Consider the following 22,698-nt stretch of genomic DNA (forward strand, 5'->3'; position numbering starts at 1 on the left):
ATAATGACATTGTGAGGTAATAGTTCCGAGTCCGCCAAGAAGGCTCGCAAGAAAGGATCACGATCCTGGCTAGACCACAATGCGACCTGACTGGACGCCTGTTTCTCTTTGCATTGTATTTTTTTCTATGCTTGTCTATTGAGAAAGAATGCTCTTTCCCTACTCGGCTCAAGACAAATAAATTGTAAACAATAATAGAACCCCCCTTTTACAAGCAGGCAAGTAATTAGTAATTAATTCTCCCGGATAGTCCAACTAACCGCAGTCAGCTAGCGCCGGATCAATTAACTTTGCACATCACGACGAGCATCGGCTAGTAAAGTACGTGGTAAACTAGTAGTAATTAGCCTAGCTCGGGCGGGCGGACATGCCTACAACAGCAAGGCTGATGTCTAATCCAGTATGTAGCCCCGTTTCCTGTCCTCGAGTTCCAGCCATAAGCTGAGCACGACTCCTCCACCATCAAGCGGGGTTCCCCGAAGACCGGCCGGTCGAGTCTTTTATGTGTTGTGTGGCAGTGGCACAGACCCCTGCAGGCATCAGGCCATGCCCGCGTGTGGTGGACGTGATACAGAAGAATCGGTATGTATTCTGTACTCCTCCAGATTTTCAAAAAAGGAAAATGATGTCAAGGTGAGCTGCTGAAAGAGGTCAACAAAAACTATGCTTGCAGCAGAACCAAGCGTGACTTCTAGCTCCTGATTGGCCACCGCAAAGGCTATACCCCAGATCGCAGCCCCACTTGGCGCGCCCCGCTGCCCGTGTGCCACCGCTGCCGCCAGCCAATCAGAAGCCGTGCCACACACAAGCAGTGGCCAATCTACTGGTGTCGATGGCGAGCCCCACCTGAAAAGTGGGACCCTCCGCAAGCCCGTCATCTTTTTTCTTTCTTTCTCTCTCTCTCTCTCTTTTTCCCCTCGATTTATTGCCGAGGGCTTTCATAGTAGCAGTAGTAGCAGTAGTAGCTGTTCTTTGGAAGAATACCCCATAATGAAACTGAAATTTGGATCCCCACGACCCGGCTGTGCCCAATGGTCGGCTTGCCGGAGCTCCCCAGCAAGGTTTCAAGGCTTCTGTTTCTTGTAAAAGGGTATATTAACTACGGGCTTACCCCCCTTGCTGTCTTTTCCTCTCTTCTCTCTAATCAATCACTTGGAAATTATTCCTCCAGTAGCAATCGCCCACTGGTGCAACAGCCTCTTTCTAGCTGCTTACTTGCTCCCTGTGACTGTTACCGGAGAAACGCCTTGGTATTAATCATTACACATTTAATACGCAGTTGTGTTTTTTGGTGAGTGCATTCTTATATCATCCTTCGATTCCCCTCCGCTCCGCTCGCTGTGTTTTGCACCGAACCTACCGCTTTGGGAACCCATCTGTTTTTCTGCCTGGGAAGATTTTTCCTCCTTCCTTCTTTCTTCTTTCTCACCCCTCTTCCTCGATCTCACTCTCACTCTCACTCTCACCCTCCTTGCTTATCCTCTCTTGCTTATCCTCTCTTGCTTATTCTCTCGCTGTCTCACTGTGACACCTCTCTGACGGGCTCCCCCCTCCCCCAGAATTAACAGCTATCTTTTTGTGAAAGAAAAGCAAAAACAATGGTTGAAAACGACACCATCAGTCCTCCCCTCGACAAGGAGGCCACCACCACCAACGGCACCTCCACTGTTCCAACCCAGCCCCAGCTGTCGCACGAAGAGCATGAGGTCGCCCGCGCCGCTGCTCGCTTTGGATATGGTCCCCTGGCCCACGTCAACACGGCCGAGGCGCGTCTGCCAGCCTTTGGTGGTGAGTTTCAGCCTGGTCTGTACCGTCCTGTGAGCGACCGCAAAATCGCCAATCCTGCTCCTTTGGGACTGTGCGGTTTCGCGTTGACTACTTTTGTGCTGGGTTGCATCAACATGGGCACCCGCGACATTACCGCGCCGAGCATTGTTATTGGTGCTGCGTTTGGGTATGGTGGGTTGGTGCAGCTGTTGGCTGGCATGTGGTATGTCTTTCTTTTTCCCCTTCTTCTCTCGAGAAAGAGTTTGTGAACGGTTTGTACTAACAGATACAGGGAAATGGCCGTTGGTAACACCTTTGGTGCCACCGCGCTGTCCTCGTACGGCGGCTTCTGGATTGCATTTGCTATCATTTTGACTCCTGGTGGCTTCGACATTGAGACCACGCTGAATAAAGCTGGACCGGAGCAATTCAACAACTCGCTGGGTCTTTTCTTAATGGTAATACTTCCTTCCTTCCCGTTTTCCCCGTCTTCTTTTCTTGTCAGAAATGCTAACCCTCTACCAGGGCTGGTTCATATTCACCTTCCTCCTATTCATCTGTACCCTCCGCTCCACCGTCGCCTTCTGCCTCTTGTTCTTCTTCCTAGACCTGGCCTTTTTGTTGCTTGGAATCGGTTATCTGGTCCAAGACGCCGAAGGCAACCCCACCACCAACATCATCAAGGCTGGCGGCTTCTTTGCCATCTTGGCCGCGTTTTTCGCTTGGTACAATGCTCTAGCAGGTATCGTGGACTCGAGCAACAGCTTCTTCATCATCCCTGTGGCGCACTTCCCTTGGTCAGAGAAGGGTCGTGAGCGTCGTAACAAGGTTGAGCGTGAGGTTGTTTAGAGATGTTTTTCTGCTGTTTTTGAGAACGTCGACGAAGAAAAAAAAAATAACAACTTGACTTTTTGGTTTTTAAAAGGACTGGAGTCAATGTTGTTGAAAAACTTTTAAAAAAAGGAGAGAGAGAGAATGGTGCTGGCTAGTTGAGTCGCATAGCCATACAATGTGGTTATATGCATACCTGCTAGCCTCACCCAGCAACAACAGCAAAACACAACAACACAAAACGCATCCACGATACCCACCTCCCCCTAGCCTAATATGAGTCCCTTTTTTTTCTCTGTTTGTTTTTGAAATGTTACCTACTCGAGTCGGGTCTAGTTAAACTGCCAGGTTAATTGATTATCATCAATCATCGATAATGCTTTAATTCAAAAATGGTTTTTATCGAAAGTAACTTGTCTCTCTCTCTCTATACCTTATATAAAGATATAGAGTGAAACTGTAGAGCGTTGGTACGCTATGTGGTTATTAAATCTATTGATTCATGTACACGACTACACGTGAATACATGTATCAATTGATCAATTGATGCAATAAAAAAAATCATAAAGTATATACATAATCATACCATCGTTAAGCCATCAATTGCTCCATCCTCTTAACCAGACCAGACCAGACCACCAGACCCAAACATCGCTTACGTTAACCGAAAAGAATGCCAACTTAAAATAAAATAAAAAAACTAAATATGACACCACACATCCTGCGCCTCTGTGAGATAACACCGTCCAACATAAAAATACCGCTGCAGCAGTGAGTGGAACGCGTTAAACGAGTCTATTCGCCTTTGGCTACTACTGCCACTATTACCCCTGGTGGCGTTGTAATCGTACACAGTAGTGATTAGCGTACGCAGGAAAAACTCGCGGCTTGTCGGCACAGACCGTGCCGCGCAGTAGCCGATAAAGCTAACCCAGATGACAACTTCGGGGGTGTGCTGGAAATTTTCTGTGGCGATGCCTCCGCGTAGCGCGGCTTCGAGGGTTGTTATAGGTAACGAAAAAAAGGGGCCGACGATCGGGTAGAATCCCCAAAAGATGGTGTTGTGGAAGAGTAACATGGCCAGACGCACAATACCTTGAATGGTTTGGTCGTCGGCGCGAGACATATTATCGTCGGTGAAGCGGTCGGTGCAGAGCGAGTATTCAACGTACAATACTTCGTTGTTAAAGTATTCTTCAAGCTCGGCGTCGAGGAGGAGTGGTTCTGGTTGTTGGTGTTTATGGTGTTGCTGTCGCTTGTAGATCTCGTCAAACAGTGTGACAGAGATCAAGTCGTCAATTGCTCGTCGCATGTCAATGCCAAACACGCCTGGCACCTGGCCCAGCGCCCGCAGACTCGATGCCAGGAACCCCGCGTTTTCTGGGAGCACCGCGGCCGGCGTGTGTTCTGGCAGCGTGTATCGAATAAAGGGAAATATTGGTTTCGACATGCTCTTGCATGCAGCCCGGATATCCGTCCTGATCAGTCAGTTACTTCCGCACCGTATTTAACTTATAGACACCACATGTAGAAACTACTCACCACTCAATCTGCCATCGCACGTCTTTGGAAATGTCGGAAAAGCTCTTTCGTAGCGAGACTATCTTCCGCAGTCCGTTAAGATGTATCGATATCCAGTCCGGTTGCCCTCCAATAGTCTAAAAACTTAGTAAAGTCCGCCAAAAAAAATTAAGGAAACTCACCTCGATTCCAATCATCAGAGCAACCGCCGCAATCAAGGCATCGCTCGATGCTCTCGACGAGATGGACAGATCCCGGTGGATCAGCCTGATCGTTTCCCCGCGGTGGTATAACCGGTCCAGAATCAGTGAGCTCGTTCGCTGCGTAACCGGGTCTGCAAAAAAGACCCCACACGCCAACGCCTTGTGTGTCGCTGCCATTGTGATACACGAGTGCAGCAGCACGGGATTCGTTCGCACAAGAGCGACCCAGTGGTTTCGCAGCGCGGGGACGCCATGGTTTCGAAACGGCGCGGCTTGGGCGACGAGGTCGTGTAAAACTATATAGAATTAGCTCGTATACATACGCTATACATTCAGATATCGAGATAGACTCACATAAACGGAGATGTTGGAAATGGGCATTGGATACCGGCACCTGGGCCGAATTGAACGGGTCCGTCTGGCTTGCGCCCAAGTTTGACCAGGGCGAATGAGTCTTTGTTGGAATCCATTTCACGTCTTCAATGACCGGTGCTTGGACTTTGGTAGTAGTAACAGTCTCGGTCCCCAAATTGGGCAGACTCTCCGGTGGAACGTCCTGCGTGCTTTCCGGCGACGTCGAGTCCTTTGAACTAGCATTCCCCGGCGGCGACGACATCCCAGACGATGACGGCGACGAAGACGACAGCGACTTGACAGAAGTAGGCGAGGAATTACTATTTGACTTGTCGATAGTCTCCGGGCGAAAAGCAAGGTTCTTCCACGTCTTGCTCTTGTTGTACCGCCGCGTGTTCTCCAACCGCTTCTTGCGGTTGTGCTCGGACATGACATGTGATCTGATGCGTTTCAGCGTCGCTTCTCGCGAGCCGCCCTTGACCGACTGCACGTCGGCGTTGACCCAGAACAGCGGCGACCGGCTATTTGCCTTGGGCGGCGCTGCGGGCTGTGTTTCGTCATTCTGGGCTGATTGATCTGTTACCTGTTAGTTCGATTGCCTCTTTTCTTTTTTTTTTTTTTCAACATTCACCTGGCCCCGAGAGCGACTCGTGCGACGACGCACCAAAGACTGGAAACACCTGCTCGTAGGAGTGCTTCGCATCCATGACTGACTGGTATGTGTGTATGTATGATGGATGTATAAATGTATGAATGGATTATGGATAGATCAAAACCAGGCCTGTACACATATATATGTCGAATTATCGAATGTCGTATATCGTATATCCCATAATATAAAAATATCGCAGAATGTTGAATCGCCCGTCGCATACGGAAGCGGCGCTCCACCACCGAGGTGTGGCAGGATCAATTCAATCCGGTGAGATCCGGGCCAGGCAAACAACAATAACAAACCAAAACGCGACCCTGCATCGCGTCCACTGATGTTTAAATGTTTCTTCCTCTTTTTTTTTTATCGAGACTGACGAAGAAACGTGGCGCGGTTCGGGGAAAACGTGAGAAAGGAAAGAACGTCGGTCGCTAGTGTGCGGCTAAGCCCCCGGGCTAAAGCCGCCGGGCCAAATGAGAGCAAGCCTGGGCCCTCGATCAAGCTTTGCTGCTAAAACACTTGCATTCTTTTGCACGTGTGCTACGGAGACTGCTGGCGGAGATTAATGGCTGGATCGGCTCTTAAACCGATGTTTATCCGGAACCGTGAAGTTTACATGCACGTTTAACATTACTGGAGAATAATTTATTCAAATAGTACATGCAAATTACGATGCTATGCAGCCCGGCTTTCTACTATCCGCACAATCAAAAGAAGAGAAAGAAAAGGAAAGAAGAAAAAAAGAAAGACAAGAAAGAAACAAAAGTATGTACTAGTACCCCGCCTCTTTGCTGATGTCATGTCATCCCCGGTCGAGGGAATATCGGCGCCGTGTCCAACTGCTCGAACCCTCCCATTGTGCCGTGCTGTCCACCAACCTGCCACCCCTGGCCGGTCTGCTGGTTGATAAAAGCACTCTGACGGAACGGATTCGTGCTGCCCGTGGGATTGGGCTGCAAGGGCTGCAGCGTTTGCTGCTGCTGCTGCTGCTGTGGCGGCGCCATGGACTGTCTGGCAAAAGGGTTCGTCCCCGTGCGCTGGGGCTGGAGCTGAGGCTGCTGCTGCATGGGCTGGCTCTGCTGAAAGGGCGGTATTTGTGGAACAGGGGGTGCGTTCGAAGGAGGTGCTACCGAGAGTCGCTTGGCAAACGGATTGGTATTCTGTCGACTCAATGGCTTAGGGGCCTGCCCTGCTTGGTCGAAGCCGCCAGGACTGCCGCCGGTTTGGCTCGAAATAACCATCGACGCTCGGAATGGGTTTGTCGCGGTGCGCTGTGGCACCAGGCTGTTTGCCCGGGGTTGGAAAGCGGGTTGCTGGGGTTGATAAATGGTTTGTTGCGACTGGAAACTGTTTTGTTGTGGCGGGAAATTATTCTGTGGTTGAAAGCCGTTCGCAACGCCTTGCTGTTGTTGCTGGGGAAAGTTTGCAACTCCATTCGGAGTAGTCAGAGTGCTCTGGAACCCGTATGACTGCGGACCGTAGCCCCCAAATCCTGCTCCCGTAGGCTGAGACTGTAGTTGCGGAGGGGCCGCCGCCTGTGGCTGTTGAGCTTGCGCAAAAGGGTTAGTTTCTTGCCGCTGAAACCCGCCCCCAAACCCAGGCTGCTGGGAGTATGTCGTCTGGGGCTGTTGAGTAAACCCGGTTTGCTGTGACGGAAAGCCAGTCGGTTGCGCCTGGAACGTGGGCTGGCCAAACGCGCCTTGCTGGAAGGTTGGCTGTTGTTGAGCTGCTGGCGGTGGGTTCGGTTCAATTGATCCAAAAAAGTCAATGAGATCTCCGCCTGGCGCCTTGGTCTCTGCCCTTGGAGCCGGTGCTGTTTGAGGCCTGCTGGGGAACGCACTCGACGCGGCATTGTTTCTAGACGCAACTGGCGACTTGCTGACCGATGCTCTTCGGCCGGTTTTCTTCCCATCAGACTGTACCCGATGATCTGTTCGCCGTAGATCAAAGTCAGGGTCGTTCAAATCGTCTTCGAGGAGTTGGACGAGGTCGGTCGAGGCATGTTTGAGGTTTGGGATTTCTAGGCGCGTGGCATACTCGAAATGCCGGGCAACACCGAGGAATTTCACTACTTCCTCAGTCTGGGCGCCGAATGTCTTGTAGATCTTCAGCGCGCGCTCGCTGTCAGGACGCGACATTTCAAAATAGTTTTCTAGAAATGGTTAGTCTGTATATTCCCACTAAACCGAAGAAATTCACCCACCAAGAACACTGATTGTCCCTTCATTCATAACAGAGTATAGAGCCAGAAGATCAAGGGTCAGAAGCCGAAAGGCAGTCAACGTTATTTCGTTTTCGACTTCATCCGTGAGGAGCTAGAGATCGCATTAGCTATAAGCACAAGGCCGTAATCGGCTTGCTTGACGTACGTCGCATTTGAGCAATGCCTTTATTTGCTTCTGCACAACCTCTGTCTCGCGCAGCAAGCCCTTGTCGACTGTGAGGCGCTTTAATCGGCCCTGCCCGCTGCGTACATAGTCGATCTTCGAATCGGAAAAGGCGCGGGCGCGAGCCACAAAGTAGTCGGAATATCTCCGGATATTTGCGCCTTGCGATTGGACTATCTGGAATTAGCAGAGCGCAAAAATACAGAACGTGTATAAACCCACCTTCTGAAAAACTGCTGATGGCGATCTTTCTGGGGTTCTCTGAAAGGTATTCCAATGCCGCCGACTCGGCTCCTTCTCGGATCATCAGATGAAGAACAATAAGTGATTTAAAGACAATTGTCCATGTCGAATCGCGCAGTCGAAACTGCAGTGTCCGGAAGATTTCGGCGACCCCGGCCTCTCCACTGCGCGTGGCTATAAGGATATGTTCAATGTATTTCGACTTTGGGGCTGCAAGCTGCAAGAGAAACAAGTTAGCCCTCATCCATCGGCATGATCAAACACAGACACAAACACAAACACACCTTGATCTTGGTAGCCCCCTTGACCGACTTCTCAAAGTTTGGCGCCATTCTCTCGGTGCTTTATGGGTGAGTGCAATCCGAGGCAACAAACGCGCAGATGTCAATATAGAGACGTGGCGCCCCTCCAGCCTGAAAGTAACCAACGCCCAAAACACAACAGCCAGAGTAAGATAATGGGATTCAAATTGATGCCTCAGCGCGAACCATCGTGCTTGTCCAGCGTAGCATGCCAATCAGGGAAAGCGATTTGGCCAATTTTTTTGGTTTACCCCTCTGCGCAGAGGACAAAAGGAGAATGACGAACCGCGGAATTGCGGCAGGGCGAGGGAGACGAGCTGCTAATGAATGGGATATGCGATACAGCGAGGACAAATAGCAGGATAAGAAGAACTGGAAGAAGAAAAAAATTCCACGTTGCACGGAGCCTGCGTGAGGGCGGAGAGTGATGACCGGCAACTTTGGGGGTCGTTGTCAAGATTCCGGCAGCTCAACGGCACTGCGAGTGGGCCCGACCCTGCGCCGCCCGAATCTCTTGGCACGCCACATCTACATTGTATACTATACATAGAATTATTGGCGTTTGCCTATACCATATTTAAATATGCAACTAGTATGGTGATGACTGGGCTTAAGTCTGTTTTGGACCCTCTCTATGCACCATTATACTGTTGCCTAAACCTATTTTAGCCTTGTCATACCATGGTTTCTACTATATGCTCCTGGTAGGATGCACGTAGAAATGCAATCAAATGAACGATATTGGACTTTACTGCTTTCCATGTCCTTACTATGTATTATACACCATGTACCATGAATTTACTTCTTCAAAGTCAACCAAAGGTCGAATGTGCCAGTGAACCCCGCCTAAGCGAGCCTCCAGTCCACCTTCCCTTGACCAGACCCCCCTGTTCTTTTACCTCTCACCTCTCGCCTCACAACTACCCCTTCGATTTTTTTATCTTACCCCTCTCACTACTTAGGTTGTCAAAGAAATTAATTTGCATTTTTGTTGTGCACCTTCTCCACCAAGTCAACTCACTCTTCCCTTCTTTCTGTCCTCAGTATTCCTCAGTCCTTCTCGTATCACACTTTCTTCAACGCGTTGCTATTGCTTCAGCTATCTTTCGGCTCTCTTACTACGAACTTCCAAATCAAATCTTCAGGATGTTCAGAATTTACTTGTTCCTTTGAGATTCTCTTTCTCCAGCCTCTCTCTCTCTCTCTCTCTCTCTATCTGGTAATGGCCTCCCCACGAGGTACCCAATCCTCTGCTGACCATCATCTTCTCAAAACAGCCAGCAGCGTTTCTGAAAATCGCGTCTTGGTTTCATACAATCAAAATGTCCCATCCTCAGCCTTCTCTCGCGGCCCTGAATTTTCGTACCAGACGGCCTCAGCACTCCTGGAGTCAAGAGGAACGCTACCTCCTTTGCTGTCTACGAAGGTTTTTCGACTTGCAGTATGGTCAAATAACGAAAATATTCAATGAACTTTATTTCACCAAAATTCAAGCAGAGGGTTTTCCACAAGGGCTCAAGAGGTCTACTGTGACAACTCAGTGGGAAGACCTGGGACGACGGTTCCACGACGACTGGAAGCACGTCCACCATGACATCCCATTTGACCAAGGGCCACAGCACTTTAATCATTTATTCCAGATGATTAGAACCGCATCTGCTGCTCTTCATATAGCCCTGGTGACCAGGGCGCGTGACTTGGACGTATCGCGTTTTGGCCTGATGGCTACAACTAGGCGACGAGCACAGCCAGCTCAGCCAGCTCAACCAGTACAGACTCTACCAGCAGCTTCTGGAAAGGCAACAAGGGCAACCACTACTGAAATTCAAAATCCGATCGCTTTCCGTCCCCTGCAAACCAATGTTAGTCCGGAAGATCCATCTGAACCGAGTCAAGCTCCACCCGCACCCAAGGTTAGTACTCTATATATATCCCGAGCTTCATGTATATATACAACAGCTAACAAACAACATAGCCTCGACAGTATGCAGAAATAACTGATCCGATAGGGCATATTCGTTCCTACGGGCTTAACAGAAGAGCGGAATTTCCAAAGCCAACTCCCCCGACCCAGATACCTTCCTTACTATGGCGATTCTCGAACGACGACTCCGCTGGGATTAATAGCAAGTGGGGGTATGTCGCCTACGCATTCACCGTTGAGCTAGGAAATATACCTCATCCCGAGGAGAGACTCGAGGAATTTCCAGCGTGGGTTTGGTCGCACGTCAACAAAAAGAGGATTCCTTCCCCTTTTATCTCAACATCAATTGACCCGCTCGTGCCAATGCATCGAGCTTTGCGCGGAAACAGAAACGCCATTTTCAGTCTTGTAAATCCAAAGCAGATCCCGTCCAGCCATATTTTTTATATGCAAGATCTGATGCGACAGTTTTCTATTTTTACTCGCGGCTACTACGGCACAAAGGAGTACATCATCTGGGGCTGTATTTCTCGCCCTGCCATACTGATGTCGTTTCGAGTGGATGAACTGCTAGAAATCACCGAAGAACACCAAGATATCAAGGAGATGCTACAGCTGGATGTTATTTCGGAGTCTAAAACATGCAAGACTCCTCTGTTTGACAGACTGGCCGCAAAAACCTTTGAGAGTGACTTCCAAGTGGGCAAGACCCTCGGAAAGTTACTCAAGCTGTTGCATCTGCAGCGCGAGTACGCTCATGATGCTGCCACGGCCTTCAATAAATCTTGGAGATTTACGAATTCAGAGGACACCGCGCAGTTTCTTCGTGGCGTAGATTCTGGTTACGATCAAACTGAGACCGATCCCCTTTCCTCACCCCCGTCGTCGAACAGATCGTCAGGCGTTGAATCGATGAATAGTACAGGCCTCGCCGCTCAAGAGGGTTATGTGTTGGTAGAGTCATCCCAGAAAGCCTGCAATGAACAGGAAGAAGAGCTCCGTGACGATCATGCAACTGCTGAGAAAGTTCGAGAGTCCATCGACCGACTTAGCATCCTCGACGACGAGGAAGACGGTAGCATGATCATCGTCTCGAACACTCCTTGTCCCTCATCTTCAAAAGGCAAAGAAGTCCTCAGATCTACAGAGAAACGCCCAGCAACGGTGCAGTTTCCGGTAGAAACGAAATTTCGAAAGACAGATGGTGTTTCGTTTCCATCAAGAAATCGCACGGTAGCAACGAGACACATTTCAATGTTCAACCCAAACTCCTCGTCGTGGTCCCCGATTCGAGATACTTGTGAACCTGACTCTGAAGCAAGAAATATCAAGAAGGAGGAGGAGGTTTTTCCGTCCATCGAAGATGCCGAGAACCACCACGAAGTCAAGACACCCGAACCACCGACGACTCTGCGCATCAAGCAAAGCAGAAGCCGAAGTTGTAGCATGGATAGCGATTCCACAATCGGCAACGATATGCCAGTGACTGATCGGTTTGGAAGGGAGCGGTCCCATATTAACCGCGTGATAAATACCCATTGGCCAGCATTCTGGGATTCACTCCAAGAAAGCGCCAGGGACTAAACTGCATTGCAATTGAGCGAAGAGAATCAAAACTTACCATCTACGTCGAAGTGTTTCTCTATTCGCATTATGGTCTTAGGGTCGTATAGATCTGGCGTTGATAGACGGCTTGAGGTTAATTAGCATGGTGGAAGGGTTTTGTTGTTATTTTTCGTGGTTTGTCGGATTATATATCTTTTCTTCAACGACTTTGTTCGCCTCGAAGGACCTACTACCTGGAGCGTACGCGCCCAGTTATCTGGATAGCGCTGTTGCTAGGGCTTCTTGGTCTTTTTTTTATTTTACGGAAATGGGGTTTTGGTTCATTTCGCCATGGATTTGCCTGTCTTTTCCAACATCTGAAAATGTTCCGTGCACCTTTTAAAGTCTTAAAGAATTAAAAGTAGACAAATCAATTGATTTGCTAATGCATATGAAAAAGTTTACTTGTACCAAGCAGCATCACCTAAAATGTATAACAAAAGAAAAGGAGATAATTGTTTGGAAACACCTGCCATACAAGTCGCCGATAAACCAATCCATCCATCCATTATTTGTGGAAAAATGACGACACCGTTTTTTGTTTGTTTGTGAGACCCAGGCTTGTTAAAAAAAAACATTTTGGAAAAGAAAAGAATAAAAGAATTGGTATTTATCTTCTCTTCTATCCAAACAGCCCTTTCTTTTTAAAAAAAAGACCGTCACAATCCTTTGTTTGATTTTAATCTTGTCATGTCCCTCTTTTTTTAATGTCGTTATAAATCCTCACAAGGTAAAAAAAAACAACCCATAAACATTTCAACTCCTCGATGGATATGTTTAGAACTTGCTGAAGGCCTTGACAGCCTTGCCAGTGCGGGGAAGGACACGGAGAACGTTGAAGCGGACCTGCAGGGAGAATTGCGTTAGCCAAACTGTTTCACTCATATAATCCAAAACTCGCCAGGACATTTGGCGCTCAACAAAGAGAGAAAAAAAAGGTTCAAACAAATAGAACAACATACAGTCTTGCTGAGAGGACGGCACTGGCCGACGGTAACCTGGTCACCTTCCTCAACACGGAAGGCGGGGGAGACGTGGGCAGCCAGGTTCTTGTGGCGCCGCTCGTAACGGTCGTACTTGGGGACGTAGTGAAGGTATTCACGGCGGATAATGAGGGTACGGTGCATCTTGGTGGACACAACGGTGCCGGTCAAGATACGACCACGGATGGAGACGAGACCAGTGAAGGGGCACTTCTTGTCTTTTCAACAGTTAGCATTTCATCCGGAAAAAAAAAGGTCGCGTTCAAGGAATAGAAACTGTGGGTCCGAAAATATTCGAATCGATGACTTTTTCAACGCAAATGATGCAAATCTGAAGATTGTGTCTTTTATGCTGCTCGCGAAAGTAATAGCCAACTCGCATGAAGTTGACCTCAACCGTAGATTCCATCATTTGTGTCGATCAACCATCTTTTTCAAATCTTTTCGGTGTCCCTAATTTCAAATCTCGTCACGCGGCGCAATGTCGAAAATCGTAATTCATACCAATGTAGCTGCCATCAATGGCGTTCTTGGGAGTACGGAATCCCAGACCAACGTCCTTGTACCATCTTCGGCCACCCTTTCCAACTCTCTTGCTCTTGGCCTTGGACTTGGAGTTGAGGAAGATGTGAGGCTGCTTCTGGAAGGCGCGCTCCGACTGGACGGTCAACTCGGTCGCCATGATTGCGAGGATTCAGTCGACACTGTGGTGTGGGTTGTCGAGAGGGGAGGGGAGTTGCTGGGATTGTCGACGTCGAGGTTGAGAAAGATTTGTGCGGAGCCCAGGCTCAAGCGTTAGATTATTGAGTGTGGGAGTTGTGCGATGTTGCCGCTAGTCCCGATGAAGCATGGTGGGATTCGGCTAGGGCTTCTTTTGGTTTGTTTACATGCGGAAGGCGCCCTAGGCCCGATCGGGGCAAGGCGGTTGCCGTTGGTTGCCGTTGGTTGGCCGAGACGCGCTTTGGCATCATCATCGCATGTTCTGTTGATGTTTTGATTGTTGTTCGAGCTGTCGTTTTGCACATCTGCCCGGTGTCGCAGCCTGTCAATGACACACCGTACCGCCAAGTAACTTCTTTTTGTATTTCTATTCTGATTTTGTTAATCTGCCGAATACAAACATGGCGTCGCGCGACACGGCGGGGAGCGTTCGACCACGATCTCGCCGTTCAATCGCCTTCTTGCCAAAGAGCAGCGCGGCGCTGGACAAAGAGAATGCGACTACAGATATCGACGCTATCAAAGATGCATCAGCTACCGGCAGAGCGCTAACAAGAGACAAAAAATCGCGTAGCAAGAGTTTAGGTCCAGGTGGTTTGGATGCGTTGCAAGTCTCCAATGGCAACCGGCGAAAGGTATGTTCAATTGCTCATTAATGTGACATTGGGCTTGTTTATTGATTTATGCCTACAGTCGTCAATGGTCATTCCTCCTCTCAAGTCGATCCTGAAGCCGACAGTACCGGTTTCACCACCCCGTCAGATCCCAGCATTCGATCAAGCACGCAAACGAAATTCGAGTCGTAGTCCGTCACCAAGGAAATCGCGAAACACACCGAGATCGCCTCAGGCCGAAGAAGGTCTACTTATTGATTTTTCGACTCCCGCCCAGGCCCCCGTCACAGGAACGGAGCAATTAGACAACCCTTTCGATGGCTTCAATGCTTCGTCGGCGATCCGTGATGCGAAAGAACGCGAGGAAAAAGAACGGAGGGAGCGCGAAAGAAAGGCCATCCTTGAACAGAGAGATGCGCGGCGAAAATCTATGGGTGAGTTATATTTCTCTACACTGGCGAGCATCTCACTGACGACCAAAAGCCAACCGCCGAGTTTCATTTGCCCCAGAAGCAACACTTCACACATGGAACGTCGTCGAGTTGGGTGAGGATTCAACAGCGTCTTCTTCAGCAAACTCAACGAGGCGCGCATCATCACTGGCGAATTCCACCAACAAAGCGCATTCAGATACTCCTGAAGCCCCAGCAGAACACGACACCGAGGAAGATCCGGATGCGGCATTTTCTCCAATAAAGCCTACTTTCTCAGAGCCCCAAAGAGAGTTTTCGTCAAGCCCCTTTAGTGGAAGCTCTGTAGGAGGCAGCGATGGAACACAAAGCCCAATCAAAGACGTCGACGATGTAGAATCGGACAGTGACAATGATTTCGATGGGGAAAGCACGGCAATGAGTCTGGACGATGTTACTGCCAACACAAACGGGACCGTTCGAACCGTCGATTCTGACACAAGTTCGAGTGCAAGATTGAACGAGGCTTTGCGACAAGCGGCTCAGGAGGCTGGCACTAGAAACATCGATTTCAACGAGAAGGGTGATACGTCAGCCGGAAATCAAGAGATCGCGGGTGCTTTCAAGCCATGGATCCAGAAGGGACAGAGAATTAGTTTTGACATGGAAGACATGAGTGGTCTACAAGACCAAGAAAACATCAACCCCCTCCGGAACGACAATGCCCAGTCTCGTGACGATGAGGACTACCAATATTCTGATATTGAGAATGAAGATCTTAGTATGGAAATCACCGGCGCTGTGGGAAAGATCCTCGGACGCGTTCCTAATAGCCAGAACCTGAACCGTCGAAAATCAATAGCAGAGCAGACCAACTACGACGAACAAACCATGGAGTTGACTAACGTTGTTGGTGGAATTGAAGCAACCCCGTCACCTGCGAAGTCCGATGCTGAAAGTAACATAAACGATGATGAAGAAATGACCATGGAGTTCACATCTGTCGTCGGTGGTGTGCTGAACAAGAATACACAGCAGAGCCGAGATTTCTTCAGTGAAACTCCCCAGCGCGATGACCAAACTGGTCGGGACTTTTCCGAATGGGGTGATGGCGATGAAGACGACGATGCTGCCATGGAATTCACTGGAGCTGTTGGCCGCATCCTCTCCCCAATCGAGGAGAGAACCGAATCCCACGACGGAAACACTGCCGGCATGGACATTACGACGGCAATGGGCAGAATTTTGCCGCCGGGATTGGATACAAACTCTAAAGAGCAGGCCAAGCAGCTCATGGAACTGGAGTCTGATGCTGGTCAATTGGTCAGCTCTCCTTTCCAGCACCAAGTGCAATCTCCTCCGATATCCCTAATCCCTCCACACATCACTGTTGCATCAGAGACTGGAAGCCCTAGCTTTTCCAGTACCCGATCCCGACGAACAAGAAGGGAATCTACATCCTCTGTCACCCGTCTTTCGCCTTCAAAACAGACAACTCCAAATAAACCTCGCACTCCATCGAAGCAACTTACACCACAGCCTGATCGACCAACCACCCCTGGAAAAACCCCACCTTCGAGTAACATCACGTTTCGAAGCGCGTCGCCAAAGAAGCTCTTCCGCGAGGAGATTCGAGCATCAGCTATCAAGCATCGCTCGCCAGGACGGAGTAGTCTGTTTGAGAATAGTGCGGGTGGAGAATCAACGCCAGCATTTATCCTCCGCCCCCATCCGAGGTACTCATCTGGCCTTGGAGTCGACAGAGAAGGGTTGGGATCGCCAAAGGTTGCTGAGATTCTTGATCGTCGACGCTCTATAGGCGAGGATGCTGAAGAATTCGTTCCTCAAGAGCAGTCGCCTAGACGACTTCGTTTTGAAGACCCTGTCAGGATCCACGAGGAAGTTGATCGTGAACGAGAGGAGGAAGAGCACCGAGAGGAAGCCCATGTTCAGCCTCTCCAGGCCAGCGAACTGGACACCACATCTAGTTTGAGAGATCTCATCTCTAGCTTGACCCCTAAAAAGCGCAAAGTAGGAGTTCGCAAAAGTCTGCATGTAGGCGCGGCCAAGGGGATTCTTGGGAAGCGCCCAGCCGAGCTTGATGACGATGAGGAAGATACCCCTAAGAGGATTCGTGCTGCTGCTGCAAGCCCTGTTAAACCTGTCAAGCTCCCTGCCCCTCCGTCAAAAGACGAGACTGTGGGACGTTCGAGTCGTATTTCCACTGGAAGACTATTTGACCTTTCACCAGAGAGGCACGGTAGTTTCACGCCTCGCGGCAAACCGCCAGTCATGTCGAAGAGCCCTACTAAATTGAAAAGCCCTTCTAAGAGCGTCCAATTTATGCATGAGTCTCCTGTAGGGGAACAAACAAATGATGAAGACGCGACAGAAGACGACTTGGACTGGGACCCAATTCAGCTTCAGGACTTCCTGAACCTGACAAACATTCATTTCATGGAGCTTACCACTACTAAGCGGCGGCACACAACTGTTCCTGGTAACGACAGCACTCTCAGTCGCGTGGGAAGTCCCCACTTGGGCAAGGCCGACATCAGCCTAGAGGATTGCGTAGCAGCTGGATTCTGCACCGTCCCTATGCTTGAGTTGTATCAACATGTGAGTGATCTTTTTGTTCTAAACAAAAAATTTGTTGTTCCATGCAGTTTTCAATGACTAATATAATGCAGTCTTGCCGCGAGTTGAAGTCATACATCTCTGAAGGACGACAAATTATTCGCTCGATTGAAACAGAAACCTTTGCCGACAACCCCCCGCTTTTCCGTGAATATGTGACTGCACCCCCGGACATTCGTGTTGTGATGGACAACCAGTTTCGCAACGTGAAGACACATGCCAGACTTTTGAGCAAGGCTATGTGGTATGAATGGCGAATGAAGCTGCTGGAAGGACTCAAAGAAGGACTCGATCGCCACGCTGAGGAGATGAAAGAAGACAACGCCTCACTCTCTAAACAGGAAGCTATTCTCGAGAGTTCAGTGCCAGGTCTGGTCAACAAACGTGCCTCGTTGGACTCAGAAGCAACTAAGCTGCGAGACATGGTGGACGAGATGGAGAACTGCGACCCTGATGAATTGCGTATGGCTAGAGAGCGGCTGGCCAAGGTCGACGCTGAAATTGCAGCCAAGAAACAGCAGCTTGAAACAATGCAGGAAGATCTACAAGATAAGCTTGATACCATCGAAGCAGGTACTGAGCTCAAGTCCGAATACCTAGAGCAAATTTACGATGCCGAAAGAGTTAGAGAGGAGTGTCGGGGATGGAGTGTCAAGGAAGTGAACACCCTCAAAGGTAAGCAAATATGGTCTTGGAAGAATTTATTCACTGCGTGATGATCATGTCTAACTCAAAATCCTCTCATATCAGACTCTGTCGACTTGCTGGAGACACAAACGGGCTGGTCAGTCATACTGGCTGCTAATGGGCCTGACCCTGCTGGACCTGCTTTGACTTTAAGTTACAAGGACGAGCTCAAGGTCAAGCTACTTCCAAAACTATTTACGTCCTCAGAATCGGCGATGGAAGTGGACGGCTTGAAGCCCGTTGAGCTTTCTTACATGTCAGGAAAAGCTGGAACTCCTAACCATACTATCACTCCAGCCAAGTCACTTATCCTGTCTTCTCTACAGACAAACATCGCCTCCATAACCCCATCTCGGAATTCGCTTAAGCACTTGTTTACGTTTATCTCTGACGCGTGGAACTTGGCCTATCAGCTAGAAGAAGAAATCCGCGTCCTCAATTTTCAAGGCGTCACCAAGGCTGTTCTACTAGAAAAAGCTGATGTCGGCCCAGCATTGCGCGCACGCTGTATTCTTGTCGGTACAACTGGTGTTGAAGAAGTGCAGCAGCAGTCTCGAATGGATGTCGACTTTCATATTACGTCTCGACCCAGCCAATACAAGGACGACGCTGGAAAAGAAGTCGAGAAGCTGGCATTGGACACTGATGTCACTCTCACTAAGGTCTACGGCTTCACTAAAAGCAAAAAGACGCTATCGGATGGGCAAATGCGAGATGCCATCTTGCACCACCTTGGAATAGCAAGCAAAGGAAAGAAAGAGTCGAAATCGCAGCCGGCCAAGTTGGGCCAAGGACTATGGGGGAAGTCGGTTGGAGCATTGGTTTCGAAGGCGTTTGCATGAATTTGACGAGGGATTTGGCTTTTATGGACCGGCGTTATTTTAATGTTGTTATCCGGATACCCGGCGCGAACTATGGGCTTGATTATGGAGTTAGAGCAGCGTTTTATTTGATTGATAAGCGTGCAGCTGGAAACAAAATACGCACGTATTATTATTATTTTAACTTTTTTCACCACACCGCCGGAGGCTTTAGCCTCCGCTCGCACCGTTTAGGATTTAAGTAAATGCCGAATTCCTTAGTTACATCTGGAACCCGTCCTCTAATGACCACTCAATTTCCGGTCAAGCCGACTCATTGGGCCTTTTCGTCCGTAGGATTCTTCTCCCCTTTAAGGCTAGCTAGAATCTGTGTTGCGATTGGCCGAACTGGATGAGTACGTAATTAACAAGTCCTGTGACAGCCCAATCAGCGTGGCTTCCTGAGTGCCTTACACGTCGATCTGCTGCTCCACCGCCGGCGGCAGAATTGCGCTGCCAAGACTTGCCTGTGCTCTGGATGCTCGACTTTCGTCTCATAGGAACGATTTCTTCTGTTAACCGTACTCTCTCTCTCTCTCTCTGTGTGTGTGTGTCTTGCTGTAGCGCGTTCGGAAGCAGTTCCTGTTTTCTGAGTCGCTGTATAGCTGCACTCTCCGAATATCTCCATTTTTCTTTTCTTATCCGCCGCACTGTTATCTCCGACCTCCCCGCACAGCCACCAGACTCAGTCGACTCCTCGCCATCTTGCCTGCTGCAGGCTCATCTAATCTAGCAATCTAGCCATAGTATGGATGTTTCCTTCCCCTCGGGCCGTCGGACGATTGCTTTGCATTAGACCGCTTTGAGAATCGGCTGGACGGCGAATTCGATCAAGATGATGCATAGTGGCGCTCGCTCCACGCGCGTGCCTCATGGCTCGATGTCTCAAAAAGCCTCGTCCCACGATGTCAGAAGGGCCCCTTCTGATGGATTTAAACAGCGAAATTGTCGCGACGATCCGGTAAACATCCCTTTCTTTTTCTTTCTCTCTTTCTCTCTGCCATTCGTTTGATGGCGCCGCTAACGAACAATACGGCAGATATGTGATGCATGTCGCCAAAGAAGAAGCAAATGTGCTTTTGAATTATCTACCCCGATATGTAGCCAGTGCTTGAACCGCGGGACAAGGTGCACTGTCACTTTTACTAGACGGCCAAAGGCCGATTCCCTGAAAAGGTATGAATGAGGATTACTTGTATCTTGTACTAGAGTAGATGCAACCGAACTGCTTGCTAAGACCATTCTAGAAGTCAACATGTGCGGAGTCTGCAGGCCAGGCTAAAGCAAATGGAAGACCTGCTGCGTTCCGCGGGAATTGATCCCGGCGACGATGGTCTCGACGCGAGACCGGGTGATGACAGCCAAGATCACAGCTCGGATGACGAAGACAATTTCACGGGGTTCGATGATAATGACGCTGGATCGTCTCGGACTGAAATCACCCCCTTCTCAATCACATCGCCGCAATCTTCAGTTAGCGACACTATAAAACCTCCTAGACCCCCAGCATTCATAGAGTCGGACACCGGCGAACCTATCTACTATGGTAAGATGACTTCGATATTTCATGATTACAAACTTCTGACGCTGTACAAGGCTCTTCTTCGAGCTATTACATTCTATCCGGAGACGGCATCCAGTTTATTCGAGACAAAGCTGGTGAAGCCGACTGGCCGCGAGCCCTTCTATCCCAACCCTGCTGGAATACTCCACCAAACTACTGGCGAGCGGATATATTTGCCGATCTATTCGCATGTCAGGTTTATAGGGCACTTCCTCCCCGATCCGAAGTCTTCTCGTTACTGGAAACCTATTTTAAAACATTGAACCGCACTTTCCCCATTTTTCACCAGGACACGTTTATGCGCATGGTCGAATGGCAATACACCCAGCAAGATTGTACAGACGTTGGGAGATGGGCTAGTATCAACGCTCTCTTGGCATTGAGCTATCGATACAGATATAATCACGATAAGCGGCTCGACAAAGACACAGATAAGGCTTGGATTTACTGGAAAAATGCTGCTGCGGTGACAACGGAACTCTTCTTACGACGGAACGATCTCCTGGGTGTCCAGACATTGCTCGCCATGGTAGGTTCTCCTTAAATTCGAACTGCAAAATCGATACTGACCAAGACATAGGCAATCTTTGCTCGGATAACTGGTGGTACACGAGAGGCGCTTCCATTGGTCACTGCAGCGATTCAGTCTGCAGAAGCGTTAGGCTTACATAAAAGAAATTCTCGCCCGGATCTCAGCCCAATAGAGCAGGAGACGCGAAGAAGAGTTTGGTGGTGTGCATTTTTCATCGATCAGAAGTAAGGAGACTGTAAATCTCACTCTATAGTAGGGCCGGACTAATATTTCGTTTAGTATTTCCATTCGCACTGGTTACAGTTGCATGCAAAGCGCTGACGAGTTTGATATTGACTTGCCGAGCGAAGACCCTCTCCCAGGACCGCATAGCACGTTAAATTGGTCTACAAAATGGTTTCGCACAACATGTGCCCACTCTATTGTTCGGCGCAGAATCTACGAGGAGCTATACACTGCTAAAGCATTTTACAAATCGTATGAAGAAGTCTGCAAAACCGTTGATTCGTTGAATGCCGAGCTGGACGAATGGAAAAACCAGAACCCCTATCTTGGATATGAGCCACCGAAATCAGTGGATTTGGATAGAGACCAGGAAATAGAAGTGCTCGCAAAATGCGGCCAGCTGCTCGCCTACCGTCATTCATTGGTCTTGGTCAACCGTATGCCGATTTTGCACGAAGTTGTAATTTGGCAGCGCTTGAAACCTAACATGGACCCTATCAAGCTTTTGTCTACGCGTTCAAAAGTTTTCAGTAACACTACCATCAACGCTGCTCGAGACTCCCTGAAGCTATTGCATGGATTGCCATGGCGGGATGTCAGCTATACTTGGTCAGTAGACCGATTTTTGAATGGCAATCGCAACGAAGCTAATTTTGACCTAGGTGTCTCGTGGATTACCTTTTTGTAGCGACATTATTCGTTTTTGGTTATATTTTGCGACAGCCTTTCGATTCGGAACATGGATCTATCGAAGAGAACTTGGGGTTATTAAACTCCGCGGCGACTTATTTTAAAACAATCGAACCACAAGCTGGGGCGTCTAGAACCGCCAAGTTTATGTGTAGTATGAGCGATATAATGGAGCGAACGGCCAAGAAAGTCGTGGAAAGAGCACGGAGGCAGGCTGAAATGGATGCTGGGAAACAGAACGCAGCGCTGTCTGTCAAGACCGAGAAAGCCAGCGACATGGAACTTACCAACATTGCTGGCATCCCTCCAGCACAGTCGTCTGGATACTTTGTGCCTGGAGAGCTACAGAATAAAGCCAGCAGTGCCGAACTGTTACCCGAGACCGCTGATTTGAACAAGATGATACCGCAACCAGACGATCAGTTAGAGGCGCCATATTCATGGATGTTGCCGGACATGTTCGTAGCACCACCCATTGCGAACCCGACACTTGGCGGCCAGCCCGCTGCAATGCCGTATATGGATATTCCTTTTATGGGAGAATATCCGGGCCAGATGAACATGGATATCACCCCCCCAGGAGAAGCACACCATCAAGGCGGAAATAACCCGGCGATGAATGGCGAGTTCTTTTATGGAAACATTTGGAATAATATGGGGTGATGGATGAACCCTGGCCATATAAGAATTGAAATCATGGAAAACATTTATCTCAATTACATAAAAGTGTTTGGGATTAGTACCGTGGCAATTTTAAGCCCACCCGACGTGATGCAAAACTTGCGAGTTTGAATCGGCCTCATCAGGCATGAAGTGATCTGTCTGGGAAAACCCCCACTACGGCCTCATGCCCATGTGATCATGCACCTTGAACTGTGGTATGATCGATACCGAGGCAGCTGGTGCCATGAAGACATGGATAATACTTGTGGAAGTATGAGTGAAGATGCTGTTGATGTTAATGAAGTTATGAAGTTCTCATAACAT

General features: G+C 49.0%; 6 protein-coding genes across 6 annotated transcripts; 3 read left to right on the forward strand and 3 right to left on the reverse strand.

Annotated features, from left to right (window-relative positions):
- Window positions 1-1,598: 1,598 nt before the first annotated feature.
- On the forward strand, window positions 1,599-2,616 carry TRUGW13939_00867 (uncharacterized protein; the record flags this gene model as incomplete). The annotated part of the gene is made up of 3 exons (XM_035484073.1): window positions 1,599-1,990; window positions 2,060-2,225; window positions 2,293-2,616. The coding sequence occupies 3 exons, from the start codon at window positions 1,599-1,601 to the stop codon at window positions 2,614-2,616; spliced, it is 882 nt and encodes a 293-aa protein (XP_035339966.1).
- Window positions 2,617-3,298: 682 nt separating this feature from the next.
- On the reverse strand, window positions 3,299-5,383 carry TRUGW13939_00868 (uncharacterized protein; the record flags this gene model as incomplete). Its single annotated transcript, XM_035484074.1, has 5 exons — window positions 3,299-4,076; window positions 4,141-4,256; window positions 4,302-4,618; window positions 4,677-5,252; window positions 5,308-5,383. The coding sequence occupies 5 exons, from the start codon at window positions 5,381-5,383 to the stop codon at window positions 3,299-3,301; spliced, it is 1,863 nt and encodes a 620-aa protein (XP_035339967.1).
- A 742-nt stretch (window positions 5,384-6,125) lies between these two features.
- Window positions 6,126-8,290, reverse strand: TRUGW13939_00869 (uncharacterized protein; the record flags this gene model as incomplete). The annotated part of the gene is made up of 5 exons (XM_035484075.1): window positions 6,126-7,480; window positions 7,532-7,643; window positions 7,698-7,888; window positions 7,938-8,175; window positions 8,243-8,290. 5 exons carry the CDS (start codon window positions 8,288-8,290, stop codon window positions 6,126-6,128), a joined length of 1,944 nt encoding a protein of 647 aa, XP_035339968.1.
- Window positions 8,291-9,582: 1,292 nt separating this feature from the next.
- Window positions 9,583-11,768, forward strand: TRUGW13939_00870 (uncharacterized protein; the record flags this gene model as incomplete). Its single annotated transcript, XM_035484076.1, has 2 exons — window positions 9,583-10,173; window positions 10,236-11,768. 2 exons carry the CDS (start codon window positions 9,583-9,585, stop codon window positions 11,766-11,768), a joined length of 2,124 nt encoding a protein of 707 aa, XP_035339969.1.
- A 798-nt stretch (window positions 11,769-12,566) lies between these two features.
- TRUGW13939_00871 (uncharacterized protein) lies at window positions 12,567-13,454 on the reverse strand (the record flags this gene model as incomplete). The annotated part of the gene is made up of 3 exons (XM_035484077.1): window positions 12,567-12,635; window positions 12,752-12,990; window positions 13,277-13,454. The coding sequence occupies 3 exons, from the start codon at window positions 13,452-13,454 to the stop codon at window positions 12,567-12,569; spliced, it is 486 nt and encodes a 161-aa protein (XP_035339970.1).
- A 439-nt stretch (window positions 13,455-13,893) lies between these two features.
- On the forward strand, window positions 13,894-22,374 carry TRUGW13939_00872 (uncharacterized protein; the record flags this gene model as incomplete). Its single annotated transcript, XM_035484078.1, has 11 exons — window positions 13,894-14,127; window positions 14,186-14,540; window positions 14,590-17,135; window positions 17,207-17,828; window positions 17,904-18,672; window positions 19,740-19,807; window positions 19,938-20,246; window positions 20,297-20,793; window positions 20,845-21,020; window positions 21,076-21,630; window positions 21,684-22,374. The coding sequence occupies 11 exons, from the start codon at window positions 13,894-13,896 to the stop codon at window positions 22,372-22,374; spliced, it is 6,822 nt and encodes a 2,273-aa protein (XP_035339971.1).
- Window positions 22,375-22,698: the final 324 nt, after the last annotated feature.

This window comes from Talaromyces rugulosus, chromosome I (assembly GCF_013368755.1).
Source record: "Talaromyces rugulosus chromosome I, complete sequence".
NCBI classification, from domain to species: Eukaryota; Fungi; Ascomycota; class Eurotiomycetes; order Eurotiales; family Trichocomaceae; genus Talaromyces; species Talaromyces rugulosus.